At 42.0% G+C, this 16,974-nt stretch overlaps 1 protein-coding gene across 7 annotated transcripts in view; it reads right to left on the bottom strand.

Annotated features, from left to right (window-relative positions):
- The window catches only part of DIAPH2 (diaphanous related formin 2), a 1,634,550-nt gene that overhangs the window by 1,269,541 nt on the left and 348,035 nt on the right, over positions 1-16,974 (bottom strand). For all 7 annotated transcript variants that reach the window (XM_073589842.1, XM_073589844.1, XM_073589848.1 and 4 more), the window contains one exon: positions 14,599-14,709. In XM_073589842.1, coding sequence (XP_073445943.1) covers positions 14,599-14,709 — 111 coding nt within the window. The remainder of the gene's footprint in view (positions 1-14,598; positions 14,710-16,974) is intronic.

Below are 16,974 nucleotides of genomic sequence, written 5' to 3'. Positions count from 1 at the left end.
AGAAAGAAAGACGAGTTTTACTCTACAGCGCCACCTATTGGTAGTAGTGATCCTACAAGTCACAATCAACCCTTTATCGAGTCTTGTAATATGACTTAGGATAACAGCCAAATCAGAATCTCAATTTGCAGACACAGTGTTTCGGGCTATTGGCCCTCGTCAGTGAAAAGTATGAGATCTGATTTGGCTAGGTGAGAGGCTCTGGACTGGAACCAGTATAGACACGGCCAGCCTTAACCTCTCATCCTCTGCACACTGCGATCAGTGGATACTGGAAATAGACTGAACAAGATAGATAGCTAGATAGATAAAAGATAGATGATAGATAGATAGATAGATACAGTGGGGGAAATAAGTATTTAATCCCTTGCTGCTTTTGTAAGTTTGCCCACTGACAAAGACATCAACAGTATATAATTTTAAGGGTAGGTTAATTTTAACAACGAGAGAAAGAATAAAAGAATATAAAAAATACAATCCAGAAAATCACATTGTATACATTACAGTATATAAATTTATTTGCATTTCTTTGCATGATAGATAATAGATTGAAAATAGATAGATGATAATCGTAAGATGGTAGATAGATAATAGATAGATAAATAAATAGATAGATGGATAATAGATAACATATAGATAGATAATAGACAGATAATAGATAAATAGATAGATAATAGATGGATAGATAGATAGACAGACAGACAGATAGATGATAGCTATAGATAGTGACACAGGGGGTTAATCCCCTCTGTGATTGCTGGCTGTGTGCTGGAACTCCGCCTCTGTCCTCTAGGGGGCATGTGGCGTAGTGCTTGTAGCTTATGCACAGCCATTGGTTTGAATGTTTTGGGTGTCCAGTTCATCACTTAATACGATCACTACAAGTGCTCCATTCCATTTAAGTATTGAGATTTATCTCTTTTGTGAATAACTGCAGTTTTTTCTTATGAAATACAGTGTGGGCATAGTTGCCAGCACTTGTAATGGTGGAGCAGGGCGTGGAAATGCCTAGTGAGCTTGTGCGTTGATATCATCGCTGACATCACTGTCGAGTGGCCATTCGGAGTATATGACTACTGACATGTTCAGCTGTGCTCTGAGAATGCTGTTATGGTGGAACTACAACATGATGTACGGGTCTGAGTGTTCCAGGTGATTTATAATGTTTATGCATTTTAAATATCACATAGGTGTTTCACATCTTTTAATCATTGACAATCTAGCTGTATCAATGATTGTAGGTACGGTTGGATATAATTTTTTGCACTCTAACATGCCCTTTATATTGTAAACACTACAGTTGTGGCCAAAAGTGTTGACACCCCTGCAATTCTGTCAGATAATACTCAGTTTCTTCCTGAAAATGATTGCAAACACAAATTCTTTGGTATTATTATCTTCATTTAATTTGTCTTAAATGAAAAAACACAAAAGAGATTGAAGCAAAAAGCAAAACATTGATCATTTCACACAAAACTCCAAAAATGGGACAGACAAAAGTATTGGCACCCTCAGCCTAATACTTGGTTGCACAACCTTTAGCCAAAATAACTGCGACCAACCACTTCCGGTAACCATCAATGAGTTTCTTACAATGCTCTGCTGGAATTTTAGACCATTCTTCTCTGGCAAACTGCTCCAGGTCCCTGATATCTGAAGGTGCCTTCTCCAAACTGCCATTTTTAGATCTCTCCACAGGTGTTCTATGGGATTCAGGTCTGGACTCATTGCTGGCCACCTTAGAAGTCTCCAGTGCTTTCTCTCAAACCATTTTCTAGTGCTTTTTGAAGTGTGTTTTGGGTCATTGTCCTGCTGGAAGACCCATGACCTCTGAGGGAGACCCAGCTTTCTCACACTGGGCCCTACATTACGCTGCAAAATTTGTTGGTAGTCTTCAGACTTCATAATGCCATGCACACGGTCAAGCAGTCCAGTGCCAGAGGCAGCAAATCAACCCCAAAACATTATACCGGGTGAGTCATAAAGGACGGATGTATTTGAAGTGGCTATAACTCACCACCAGGTGGAGGTAGAGATGTGCGGGAGGCGGGGTTATGTTTGTGAGGTGAAAGCATTGTTTTTATTTTAGTTTCAGTTTAAGCTATGGTGCCGTGGACGATAGAACATCGCGTTTTTGCGTACGACAGTTTTGTCAAGAATAATGAGTGTATCACAGCCGTTCAGCGTGAGTTTCGGCGTCATTTCAATATTCACAGAAATCAAGCTGTTCCCGCTCGTAACACTATCCTACGTTGGGTTGAAGCACTCCGTACACGAGGTACACTAATGAACAAACGACCACCGGGGGCTCCACGAACGGCACGTACCGCTGCACAGCCCTAAGGTAACGGTGTGGTGCGCTATGGGCAAATATGGCGTGATCGGTCCGTACTTTTTCGAAGGCGATAATGGCAATACTGTTACCGTGAACTCACAACGTTATATCGCCATGATAAATAACTTCTTTGTTCCTGAGTTACGACGGCAACATATCCCCATCTCTAGTGTGTGGTTTCAACAAGATGGGGCAACGGCCCACACAGCCGGAGCAACAATGAACGTTCTTCGCCCTCTCTTCCCTGGTCGCATCATTTCCAGGTTTGGCGATATTAATTGGCCTCCTAGGTCCCCAGACCTGTCCATGTGCGATTATTACTTATGGGGTCACCTCAAATCACGTGTATACAAGCTTAAGCCTCGATCATTACAAGAACTGAAGGAAGCTATTCGAGTGGAAGTTGCCCAAATCGACAGAGTTGTGTTGGAACGTGTTGATGCCAACTTCCAAGAACTCCTTTGGAAATGCATCACTGATAATGGCCACCACATGGCAGATGTTGTTTTCCACACTTGAATTTGTCAAATGCTATTAGTATACGTAACCAAATCTGTGAATACATTTATATTTAATAAATATTTAACGATTTTATGATTAGTTTAAAAACGTCCGTCCTTTATGACTCACCCGGTAGAACCTCCGCCATGTTTGACTGTAGGGACCGTGTTCTTTTCTTTTTTCTCCTGTAAACTCTATGTTGATGCCTTTGCCCAAAAAGCTCTACTTTTGTCTCATCTGACCAGAGAACATTCTTCCAAAACGTTTTAGGCTTTTTCACGTAAGTTTTGGCAAACTCCAGCCTGGCTTTTTTATGTCTTGGGGTAAGAAGTGGGGTCTTCCTGGGTCTCCTACCATACAGTCCCTTTTCATTCAGACGCCGACGGATAGTACGGGTTGACAGTGTTGTACCCTCGGACTGCAGGGCAGCTTGAACTTGTTTGGATGTTAGTCGAGGTTCTTTATCCAACACCCGCACAATCTTGCGTTGAAATCTCTTGTCAATTTTTCTTTTCCGTCCACATCTAGGGAGGTTAGCCACAGTGCCATGGGCTTTAAACTTCTTGATGACACTGCGCACGGAAAACACAGGAACATTCAGGTCTTTGGAGATGGACTTGTAGCCTTGAGATTGCTCATGCTTTCTCACAATTTGGTTTCTCAAGTCAGTTCTTTGGTCTTTCTTTTCTCCATGCTCAATGTGGTACACACAAGGACACAGGACAGAGGTTGAGTCAACTTTAATCCATGTCAACTGGCTGCAAGTGTGATTTAGTTATTGCCAACACCTGTTAGGTGCCACAGGTAAGTTACAGGTGCTGTTAATTACACAAATTAGAGAAGCATCACATGATTTTTCGAACAGTGCCAATACTTTTTTCCACCCTCTTTTTTACGTTTGGTGTGGAATTATATCCAATTTGGCTTTAGGACAATTCTTTTTTTGTTTTTTAATTTAAGACAAATTAAATGAAGATAATAATACCAAAGAATTTGTGTTTGCAATCATTTTCAGGAAGAAACTGAGTATTATCTGACAAAATTGCAGGGGTGTCAATACTTTTGGCCACAACTGTATGATGGTTCTCATATTTACTGCAATGTAATTTTCATACACTTTGATTATGATTTATATTTAATATATGCTAATTTTTGTATATTGGTAAATTGAAGAGATATGTATAAAAAGTGCACTATTCTATGGTAACACTGTGCTTGACAAAGACCGTGCTGTGAGATAGAAACGTTGCACCACTTGGCGCTGGATTAAAGTCCACAATTTTCCCTTTAACTGGAGTGCTGCCTGGTTTTTTTCTATTTATATTTTTGCGCTGGACAACAGCATTACTCAGGACTATTGCACCCAAAATCTGCTCAAGTTTGTGCTGCTGTTTTTTCTATTTAGATAGATAATAGATAAATAGATAATAAAGTAGAAAGTAGATAGATAATAGGTAGACAGATAATAGATAGGATGATCGATAATAGCTAGATGATAGATAATATATAGATAATAGATAGATAAATAGATAGTGGATGATAGATAATAGATCGATAATAGATTGATTATAGATAATATATAGATAATAGGTAGATAATATATAGATAACAGATATATTATAGATAGATAATAGATAGATGATAGATAATAAATGGATGATAGATGATAGATAGATAATATAGATACTATATACATAGATAAAAGATAGATAATAGATAGATAACATATATAAATAAATAGATAATAGATAAATAATAGATCATAGATAGATAATAGATAGATTATAGATATATAGATAATAGACAGATAGATAATAAAGAGATCATAGATAGATAATAAATAGATGATAGATAATATATTTGATAAATAATAGATAGAAAATAGATAATAGATGGATGATAATTAGAAAATAGATTGATAATAGATGATAGATAATAGATAAATAGATAATAGATAGGTAGATACATAGATAATAGATCATAGATATATCGATAATAGATGATAGATTGATAATAGATGATATATAGATAATAGATAGAAAATAGAGAGATAAAAGATAGATAATAGATGTATTACAGATAATAGATAGATGATAGGTGGATAATAGATAGATAATAGATAGGTAGATAATCGATAATAGATAGATGATAGATACTACATATATAGATAATAGACATATATAGATATTAGTTGATAGATAATAGATAAATAGATAGCTAGATAGATAGATAATAATATATATTCAGGTGCCCTGGTCAGTGACTTTCTCTTTCCCACCTAAATTTAGCCCATGTAGGTGTGACTGGACGCCCCTTCCCCTTTGATCCCATTGGTCAGTTGGGAATCCCAATTAGTGCTTCACCTGGGGAGTAGTGGAATGGAGGAAATGGGCCCTGAACAGCATTTTACTCTAACTTCAGCCATATGGGCTCCCCAGTCAGAGGCACGTTCCTAATTTAGTACCGTGCCTGCCAAAACGAAGACCAGTCCTCCTGTCGAACTGCCACAAAGGACTTTAAAATTTGTTCCAAAGATTGATTTATCCTCTCAGTCTGACCACTGGTTTCATGGTGATAAGCAGATGAAAATGACAAATCTCTAGTTTATTGCAAAAATCTCTCAAAAATTTAGAGACAAGTTGTACTCCCTTATCAGACACAATGTTCAGCAGGATCCCATGCAATCTTACAATATGAGAGATAAATGACCTGGAGAGTATCTCCACATTAGGTAATCTATCTATTATCTGTCTGTGATCTATTATCTATCTGTTATCTATCTATTATCTATCTGTCCATTATCTATTCTATTATCTATCTGTCCATTATCTATTATCCATCTATGGTCTATTATTTATCTAAATTTTGGCGAGCTTTTTGGCAGGCACAGTACTAAATTAGGAACGTGCCTCTGACTTGAGTGCCCATGTGGCTAAAGTTAGAGTAAAATGCTGTTCAGTGCTCAATTCCCCCCTTCCATCACTTCCCAGGTGAAACACTAATTGGGATGCCCAACTGACCAATGGAATCAAAGGAGAACGGGTGTCCAGCCACACCTAAATGGGTTAAATTCAGGTGCATAGGGTAAGTGGATCCATATCGTCTGATCCATCACCTCTCACACCGAAAAGAGGAAGCTTCCGTGACATACGCGTCTTTTGACAAGGCAGTAGAATTAGTCAGCACAGCTGGGCGCGGCGCGCTGCTAGCAAAATCAGACAGAGAGTCGGCATTCTGCCAATTACCCGTGCACCCTGACTGCTTCCACCTGTTAGGTTGCAAGGTGGAGCCGCACTATTATTTTGACATGTGCTTGCCGATGGGATCTTCCATTTCGCCTCATTATTTCGAGCTATTCAGTACTTTCCTGGACTGGGCAGTCAGTTATGAAACAGGCAGTAATTCTCTGACTCTCTACCTCGACGATTTTTTTTTGTCGGACGCAAAAATTCAAAACTCTGCTCCGGCATTTCGGCGTACCGCTATCACCCGAAAAAACAGTCAGACCATGTAATGTATTGCCTTATGTTGGCATCGAAATCGACACCAATTCAATGGTATTTCACTTACCAGCAGAAAAAATACAGAAAACACTACATATGTTGGAAGGTTTTTGTGAGGTAAAAAAGGTCATCCTCCAACAGATGCAGTCCTTGTTGGGTCTGCTGACATTCGCCAGCCGCGTAATGCCGGTCGGAAGAGCCTTCTCTCGCCGATTATCGTTGGCAACAAAGGGTATTACCCAGCCTGGCCATAGAATTAGGATCACTCCCTCGTTGAAGGCAGACTTACTAGTCTGGAAAACATTCCTACAATCCAACTATGGCCATACCTGCGTCATGGCAAAAGAGATGTCAAGCAAGGACCTTGGGCTCGCGGTAGGAGTACGTAACAATGAGGGTTTTGCAGCAATAAACAATAACCAATGGTGCAAAGGCAGCTTGCCAGAGCTCTGGACCACATCAAGCTGGGGGCGTGATCCAGCACCGGCTACCTGGCAGGCCTATGGAAAGGCTTGGGAGGAGTGGCGCTCTCCGATTCAGGGTAGGCTTGTCGATAAGCGTGACCGAGCAAGATGCAAAGTGTTGACGGAATTTTTGATTCAGCTCAAAGAAAGGGGGGCGTTGGGTACATCAGCACAACGACAATTAACGGGAATAGCCATTTTCTCTCAACTAATGGGGTGGGTGGATGTAACAAAGTTCTTTTTCATCAAACAAGCCATTAAAGGCTGGAAAAGGCTTCAACCGAGTCAAGAACGTCATCGCCCCATTTCATTTGGTTTATTGCATGACATTATTTCAATAGCCCCATAAGTATGCAAGTCGCAATACGAGGCGATCCTCATATCAGCAGCCATCGATATCGCTTTTTTCGGCACGCAGGGCATTAGCGAATTGTTGCCGCCTTCAAAAACAGCGACGGATGGTAGTTTAATCAACAAAGACTTAGTCATGTGCAGCGACGCTCTGCGCATTCGCGTGCGTAAATCCAAGGGCGGTCCCTTCAGAAAGGTCACATGGTTCTTGGTTAACCATGGCCCAGTATGCCCACTAAAAATAGTCAAACGCTACGCATTAATAAGACACGCAAGCAGATTTTTCCTCTCACATACAGACGGGTCCCCCCTTACCAAGTATCAATTTCAGGCAATTTTCAAGAAGTGTTTTGCTAAAGCCGGGGCCAGTCCAAAGGAATACGGGACGCATTCTTTCCGAATTGGTGCAGCCACCAAAGCAGCAAGGGTCGGAGTACGGCGGCCGAAGTGCAGTGAATGGGTCGATGGAAATCCGCATGCTTTGCCAGATATATAAGACTTTATTTGCTGAAGTAATGCATTTTGTCTCTTACATGCGACTGTAAGCTCGCAGTTTGGGTATTAGGTCATTTATATGTCTACTAGGCGCCAAAAAGGGACACGCTTCGTCCAGGAGGAAAAAAAACTAGGTTTCCAGAGACTAGAGGTCAACTGGAGAGGCATCAGAGGGCTCCAATGGCAACATGTTTTCCCGGAGGTAGTCAACATCTCCAGTAGGGCCAATGGGCCCGTAATATTAGTGATAGACGCCGGTGGCAATGATTTATGCACACACAAAATCGCTGATCTCTATACAGTAATGAAGACAGACATTGAATGTTTTACCTGTTTCTGGCGCAGCGAAAAGGACACAAAAGCCATAGAACGTTCAAGGAGGAAGATCAATGCACGGATGGCGAAATTCGTGAGGGGAAGACATGGTATTGTGGTTCGTCACCACCGGCTGGAAGGTGATAACTCAGCACTATTAAGACCGGATGAAGTTCATCTCACAGACATTGGTCTTGACATATTTCTGTCCAGCTTACAGGACGGAGTCTAACAGGCCCTAATGTCGATGGGTGGGGGTCGGAGTCCTGTGTAGGTCATACACATGATCCTCCGTGGTGGAAAATGTGGAGAAGGGCAAAGGTTCGTAACCACTCATTGGCCTGCTCGCCCATCTGTCGCAGACAGAGCCTTCGACGATGAGCCTGTTATGAAATGTAAGTGCCTTTTTCTGCTTACGAATTTAATAAACTGTGACCAACCTGTTTCAACCGATCTGGGCCTGTCTGTTTTCATTACGGGAGTTGTGCAAATGGTGAAGGCACTGTTTGAGACACGGGTCTCCACAGTCTGGCAGGCATGGTACAAAATTAGGAACGTGCCTCTGATTGTGGAGCTCATATGGCTAAAGTTAGAGTAAAATGCTGTTCAGTGCCCAATTCCCCCCTTCCATCACTCCCCAAGTGGAGCACTAATTGGGATGCCCAACTGACCAATGGGATCAAAGGGGAAGCGGCGTCCAGCCACACCTACATGGGTTAAATTCAGGTGTCCGGAGTCAGTGACTTTCTCTTTCCCCCCCGACTGACAGCTGGAAACTTTTGTTCCACCCTCCCTCCCCTAGATATTCTACAGGCTTTAAATTGCCATAATAATAGTATGTTACATAAAAATGAAAACAAAAAACAAAAAAACACGAAAACCTTGTTAATGATATTAAGTTACAGCGGAAAATGTGGAGAAGGGCAAAGGTTTCTAACCGCTCATTGGCCTGCTCGCCTGTCTGTCGTAGACAGGGCCTTCGGCAATGAGCCCGTTATGACATGTAAGTGCCTTTCTCTGCTTACCAATTTAATAAACTGTGACCGACCTCTTTCAACCCATCTAGGCCTGTCTGTGTTTTCATTACGGGACTGGTGAGAGGGGGGAAGGCACTGTTTGAGACACGTGGGTCTCCACAGTCTTACCTCTCGCTGAGTTTTCTTTCTGCAGTCGAGTAAATCAATCTACCAGAACCTCACCATTCTTCTGTAATTATGGTTTTCATCCCCATTTTGGCAAATTTTCTAGGATTAGCTCTGAATGCCCTGGGGTGGAGGTCGCCGTGCAGAGACTTGGGGATGTCTGGAGGGAGGTTCAAAAGAATATTAGGACTGCCCAGATTCACCAAAAAGGAAAGGCTGAAGGAAGATGGTCATTGGGTCCTGCTTTTTAGATTGGGGATACGGTTTGGTGGTAGTCTAGGAACATTAAACTTAAAGTTCCGTCGGCGAAATTGGGCCCCAAAGTTTATTGGTCCATATGAGATCCTAGAGGTGGTCAATCCCGTGGCATTTAGATTAAAGCCTCCTCCATCCATTTGCATCCCTGATGTATTCCATAAATCCCTATTAAAGGAGTATGTCCCTTCTGCATTGTGTCCCTCATCACCGCTTCTTCCGATTTCAGTAGACGGTGGCCTGGAGTATGAGGTTCAGAGGGTTGTGGATTCTCGGAGGGTCCGTAATTCCCTCCAGTACCTCATCCGCTGGAGGGGATACAGACCAGAGGAGAGATCCTGGGTCACTGCTCGAGATGTGAAGGCCAATTGGTTAGTCAGGGCTTTCTATCCAAAATTCCCTGGGGAGTCCAGTGGCCCCCGCTAGAAGATGGTGTGCTGTCACGGTTCCACCTCTCAGGGTGTCTGGGATGCAGTTACTGACAACTCCGCTATCCAATCCGGTACAGGGGCGTGCTGAAGCTGTCAGTACTTTGATTGACAGCATGGTTATCAAATCTGGCTCAGGGGCATGCTGAGCTGTCAGTGGGTTGACTGACAGCTCGACTAGCCAATCTGTGACTGGGAAGCATCGGCTGTCTCCAAGTGTTCACTATCCCAGGTAATTGCCATGCCTACTTAACTGAGCAGCTACTCCCAGACCACGGCCAGACGAACATTCAATAAGTGAGGTTTGTGCTTCCCTGTGCCTTGAGTTCTGTATGCTTTATCTGTTACCTAACCTTGGACTTCGTTCTGACCATCTGCCTGTTTAACCTCTTCAGCTCTGACCTCGGAATGTTACCTGATTACGCTTTTGTATCTTCCTTCTGTTTATGATGTACCCTCCTGGCTTCTGACCTAAAGGCCCCGTCACACATAGCGACTTACCAGCGATCCCGACAACGATATCAACGTGTCAGGATCGCTGGTAAGTCGCTATGTGATCGCTGGTGAGCTGTCAAACAGACAGCTTCACCAGCGATTAGCACAGCGACGCCGCGCGTGCGGCATCACTGTGTTCAGCGCTGATTCATGTCAAAAATAGAATTAAAATAAAAAATATTGTTATTCTCACCTTCCGACGTCCCGCGCAGCATTCCCGCCTCTCTCCACGCTCTGGTCCCAGTAATCCTTTGCGAGAATTACCGCGATGACGTCCGTTCTCGCGGGATCGTGAAGTCTCGCGGTCATTCTTGCAAAGGATTACTGGGACCGGAGCGTGGAGAAAGGCGGGAATGCTGCGCGGGACGTCGGAAGGTGAGAATAGTAATATTTATTTTTTTTTAATTATTTTATCGCTGATCGCTGGTCTCCCGCCTGTTACACACAGCGATGCGTGCTGGCCAGCGGGAGATCAGCGACGAAAGAAATGTCCAGAGATTTCCCAGAGCGATCAGCTTTACCGGCAGGGGGGTCGGTCGCTGATCGCTGTCACACACAGCGATCTCGCTGGTGAGATCGCTGTTGTGTCACAAAACTTGTGACTCAGCAGCGATCTCGCTAGCGAGATCGCTATGTGTGAAAGGGCCTTTAGACTCCTTGAGCACTCTGACTCATGGCATGACCGTGAGAAGTGACTAGATAGATAATATAGATAGATAATAGATAGATAACAGATAGATAATAAATAGATAGATTGGTAGATCGATAATAGATAGATAATAGATATATAGATAATAGACAGATAGATAATAGATAGATAATAGATCATAGATAGATAATAGATAGACAATAGATAGATAATAAATAGATAATAGATAGGTAGATAGATAATAGGCAGATAAATAATAGATGATAGATCATAGCTAGATAATATAGATAATAGATAAATAATAGATGGATAATAGATAATAGATGATACAGATAATAGATAGTTAATAGATCATAGCTAGATAATATAAATAATAGATATACAATAGATAGATAATATAGATAATATATAGATAATAGATAACATATAAATAATAGATCATAGATAGATAATAAATAGATAGATAATAGATAGATGATAGATAATAGCTAATGGAAAGATAATAGATAGATAATAGGTAGAAAGTTTGATAGATAATAGCTAGAAAATAGATATATAAATAAATAGATACTAGATAAACATATAATAGATCATAGCTAATAAATATAGATGATAGCTAGATAATAGATAGATATTAAATATATATTAGATAGCTAATAGATAGATAATAGATAGAGATAGATAATATATACTGTAGATAATAAATAGCTAGATAATAGATGATATATAGATAGAAAGATGATAGCTAATGTAGATAGATAATAGATAAATAATAGATCATAGCTAGATAATAAATAAATCGTAGATCGATAGATAATAGATAGATAATAGATATATTAATAAATAGATACCAGATAAATAGATAGCTAGTAGATCATAGATAGATAATAAATATAGATGATAGATAGATAACACAGGGTGGGCCATTTATATGGATAGACCTGGGTGGGCCATTTATAAAGTTGGATTCAAAATGCCCGACTTCAAAATGGCCGTCATGGTCACCACCCATCTTGAAAAGTTTTCTACCTCCTATATACTACTAATGTGCCACAAACAGGAAGTTGATATCACTAACCATTCCCATTTTATTTAGGTGTATCCATATACATGGCCTACGCAGGTGTATCCATTTAAATGGCTCACCCTGTAGATAGATATATAATAGATAGATCTTACATATATATTATAAGGATAGCTAATAGATAGATAATACATAGAGAAAGATAATAGATAGAAAACATATAGCTATATAATAGATAATAGATACTAGATAGATAATAAGCAGATAATAGATAGATAACATAGAAAATAGATACATAATAGATAGATAGATAGATAGATAGATAGATAGATAGATAGATAGATAGATGATAGATAATACTTAGATAATGGATAAATAGATCATAAATAGATAATAAACAGATTGGTAGATCGATAAAAGATCATAGATAGGTAAAAGATACATAGAAAATAGACAGAGAGATAATAGATCAAAGATAGATAATGGACAGATGATAGATAAATAAATATATATAATGGATAGATAATTATAGATGATATATAGATAATAGATAGATAATAGATCATAGATAGATAATAGATAGATAATAAATAGATGATAGATACATAGATAGACAGACAGACAGATAGATAGATAGATAGATAGATAGATAGATAGATAGATAGATAGATAGATAGATATTGAAACTGATTGGAGCTGGTTACAAAGAATCTGGTTTCAGAATCCCAGAGCTGGGTTATATCTTTTGGAGCTGGAAGACATGGGTGATCTCACTCGTCATGTAGGCTGTCGGTTTCTGTGAAGGGTTAAAACTAAAATCAGAGCTGAAGTTTCATTTTCTCCATTCTCTGAAGGTTTCGTTTCTCCATTTTTGTTGCTATAAGATACATTTTTGTAATTAGGATGAAAAAGTTCAGGCTGTCATGAAACCAGACTGTTCCCATCAGGTGCAAGATAAGGGAACCGGGGTGTAGAATTCTGAAGAATATGCCATTATACTACTTTCTATGCTATTTGGATACGGACATATATGCAGTTTCCGGTTTTCTTGCAATATTATTGGCTAATAAAGTGAAATGATGCTATTGGTAGTTGAGAACTTTGCATAATTAAGCAAAATATTATAAAAGAAGTGACTAAAATAAAGGGGGCTAGTGATCTGTCTCGATCCTCCCGTACAGAGACCCCCGTCTCCGTGTGGTCATTCCCAGTTGCTATAAACGCCCTGTGGATTAATTTGGAAATCACTGGATCAACCGTGAAGGGTTAATTTAGCCCTCCCTAAATAGCTACCTCGACATTTCCAGTCACTGATGCTCGGAACCGCGGTTTCTGGGCGGAGGCCATCTGATGCCTTGGTCCTGTCGGCCCAACTCTCTGTGGTTCAGGGGTGAAGCCCCTCAACACGAGGGGGCAGTCAGTCGAGGGTTCCTTCTCTCTGTGGTTCGGGGGTGAATTCTCTCTCCAAGAGGGGGCACTAGGGTTCTGGCTCTCTGTGGCTCAGAGGGGAAGCCCCCTACAGGAGGGGGAGTCAGTCAGGGGTTCTGGCTCTCTGTGTCTCAGGGGTGAAGCCCCTCTACAGGAGGGGGCAGTCAGTCCAGTGTTCCGGCTCTCTGTGGTTTGGGGGTGAAGCCTCTCTACAGAAGACGACAGTCAGTTCAGGATTTCGGCTATCTGTGGTTCAGGGGTGAACCCCTCTACAGGAGGGGGCAGTCATACCGAGGTTGCAGCTTTCTGTGGCTCCGGGGTGAAGCCTCCTACAGGAGGGGGCAGTCAGTCAGGGGTTTTGGCTCTCTGTGGTTCAGGGGTGAAGCCCCTCTACAGGAGGGGGCAGTCAGTCCAGTGTTCCGGCTCTCTGTGGTTCGGGGGTGAACCCCTCTACAGGAGGGGGCAGTCAGTCCGGGGTTACGGCTCTCTGTAGTTCGGGGGTAAAACCCTCTACAGGAGGGGGCAGTGATACCTCTATACCTTTCCCTCATTGTCCGGTCCATCGTTATCCGGGCTACTAGGGGAACAATCGGGTTAGTAATCTGGGAATCCAGTCCTTGTACAGATTGACAAGGTGGAAAACAAGAACAGACAGAAGAAAATTATAAAATGTTGTTTTCTAGAAATGTGAAATAAAAGTAGAAACTTTGTGACATAAATGGCGTTATAAATGGATATTTTATATTCTCAGTGCTGGAATTGCTGATTTTCGATTTTTCTGCTCTGATCTTCTCATCCGGTGCTGGCTGCGCACACCGGTGTGGTGAGGGTAGCCGGGGAGCATGAGGTGGCCGCTCCGCCATGAATGGCTGAGCCCACAAGTCCGGTGGTGACCAGACCGCACCGTCCTCAGAGTCCTGCCCAATTCTTGTAGAATATTGGGCATCATAGTGCATGGACCACTACCATAGCTCCCTGCCTCTCGGACACCACAGACCACTCCCTGCACATGCTACTGGTTGGCGCCTTGCTCAGACTATCAGGCTCTGTTCACACCATGAGATTTTGATGAGTTTTAAATGTTACAGGTTTTCTGCACACATTAAGTAAAATCGGCTACTTGGATTTATTAAAAAATATGCAGCAAGAAAAACTCAGTGAAAGCTGAACGTGTGAACATGGCCTTACAGACATGGAGAGTCCATTTACTTACAGGTAAGATCTGCTTCAGTCCGCAGCGTAAGAATTCGTTCCTCAGATGTATCCTGAAGTCCAGATCCTCCGGGGAGGTGAGAAGAGCGTTAATGAACTGCATACAGGACACCTGAAAACAGAAGGCAGAAATCAGGATGAAAAGAAAACAGGACGGTGAAAGCAGAGAGTATGTGGAGCCGGCGCCATTACCACGCCTCATTATAAACTGCAGCCCACGGACAACCACGATGGAGGTCTCATCACTATTCTGTAGTGTCAGAAGTGATGGATCATCGGAGAGGAGACCTTGCTCCTAATATCGATTCCAAAGAGCGTGAACCCGCTGACCGGCTCTATTAACCCTTACCGCTGCCCGTATGTGGACATCATTTATCTGTATGGACAGAGACGTCTGCAGCAGGCAGATCTCGGAGGAGGAGTCTCTGCACCGTCATCATCATCATTATCATCACCATCATTATCATCACCATCATCATGACCACTATTACCATCATCACCACCATCATTATCATGATCACCCTCACTATCACCATTATCACCACCATCATCACCATCATCACATCACCACCAATCACCCTCATCAGTCACCATTATCACCAACATCATTATCACCATCATCATGAGCATCACCATCATCATCACTACCATCATTATCATCAACACCATCATCTTCACTATCACCATCATCATCACTATTACAATCATTACCACCATCATCACCATCTTCACCATCGTCACTACCATCACCATCATTATCACCATCATCATCATCATCATTATCACCATCACTATCATCATCATCATTATCATCATCACCACCATTATCACTGTCTCCATCATCATCACCATCACATCATCATTATCATCACTATCATCATAACCATCATCATTAACATCACCATCATCATCACCATCAACATTACCATCATCATCACCATCATGAGGATCACCATCATCATAACCATCATTATCACTATCACCATCATCATCACCATTATCGTTACCATCATTATCACCATCATCATCATCCTCCAGGGAAGAGGGAGACGGGTCCTTATATGATAACATTACAGCTGGGGCACCTATATGATGAAATGACTTCTGGGGGCCCTATATGATGAAATGACTTCTGGGGGCCCTATATGATGAAATGACTTCTGGGGCCCCTATATGATAAGATGACTGCTGGGGCCTCTATATACATATCCACAATAGTAATATATACCACCTCAGATAAAATCACAATAAACCATATCAACCACCACTGGATGACAGAAAAAGAGGCATCAGTAAATAAAGGATAACATTTCAACAAAGTTTATTACACATCAATTACATAAAATTAAAACAAGGGATATACACAAAAATATGCTGTGGGTAACGTATACACCAAGGACCAAATGAGGATTAAAATATTAAACCTGCACAACTGCATTTACAATAGGAACCAGTGCTTAGTAAACAATGTATAATGAAAGTGCTCAGTGCAACAATATAGCCACCATGTGCCTATTTACTATAAATTGCAATGCAATGAATGCTTACTACAAGAAGGTGTTCAAATTAACTCGCTGCAAATAACATGCTAGCCACCTAATTGTAAAGAATAATCCTTCACTTACATGTGTATAAGTCCCATTACAGCTGCCCACAGCCACCCCGACAGCACCGTTTCGCCTCAGTGGCTTCCTCAATTGAATTTTTCCTCAAGCAGGTGTCTGGACCCCCCCCCCAACTATTTTGAGGACTGGACAGCTCATAGCGATGTGAAATACTAAGGCTACGGACAATCATGGCTGGGGACACCATGTCGCTGTGGACGGCACATAGTGAGGTGAGATACTAGGGGTACAGACCATCCTGGCTGGGTACAGCTTGTCGCTGTGGACAGCATGTAGCGAGGTGAGATACTAGGGGTACAGACCCGTGAGATACTAGGGGTACAGAGCATCCAGACTGGGTACACCTTGTTGTGGTGGATTGCACGTAGTGAGGTGAGATACTAGGGATATGGACCATCCTGCCTGGATACACCTTGTCGCTTTGGACGGCACGTAGCTGAAAGGAGGAAGACAGAGCTGCGTACACCTTGTCGCTGTGGATGGTAGGTGTCTGGACCCCCCTACCCCCCGACTATTTTGAGCACTGGACAGCACATAGCGATGTGAAATACTAAGGTTACGGACTATCATGGCTGGGGACGCCTTGTCGCTGTGGACGGCACATAGCGAGGTGAGATACTAGGGGTACAGACCATCATAGCTGGGGAAACCTTGTTGCTGTGGACAAGCGCGGGCACAGGAACGGGGGCTGTGTTCAGGACTGTTCGTTGTGGTCCTCTTTGCCAGACAGCACACCGCAGACCTCCCTTATT

Source organism: Dendrobates tinctorius, unplaced genomic scaffold, assembly GCF_039654945.1.
Source record: "Dendrobates tinctorius isolate UK_male_01 unplaced genomic scaffold, ASM3965494v1 ptg000114l, whole genome shotgun sequence".
NCBI classification, from domain to species: domain Eukaryota; kingdom Metazoa; phylum Chordata; class Amphibia; order Anura; family Dendrobatidae; genus Dendrobates; species Dendrobates tinctorius.
The sequence above is the reverse complement of the archived record's forward strand: the minus strand, read 5'-3'. Positions and strand labels throughout refer to the sequence as shown.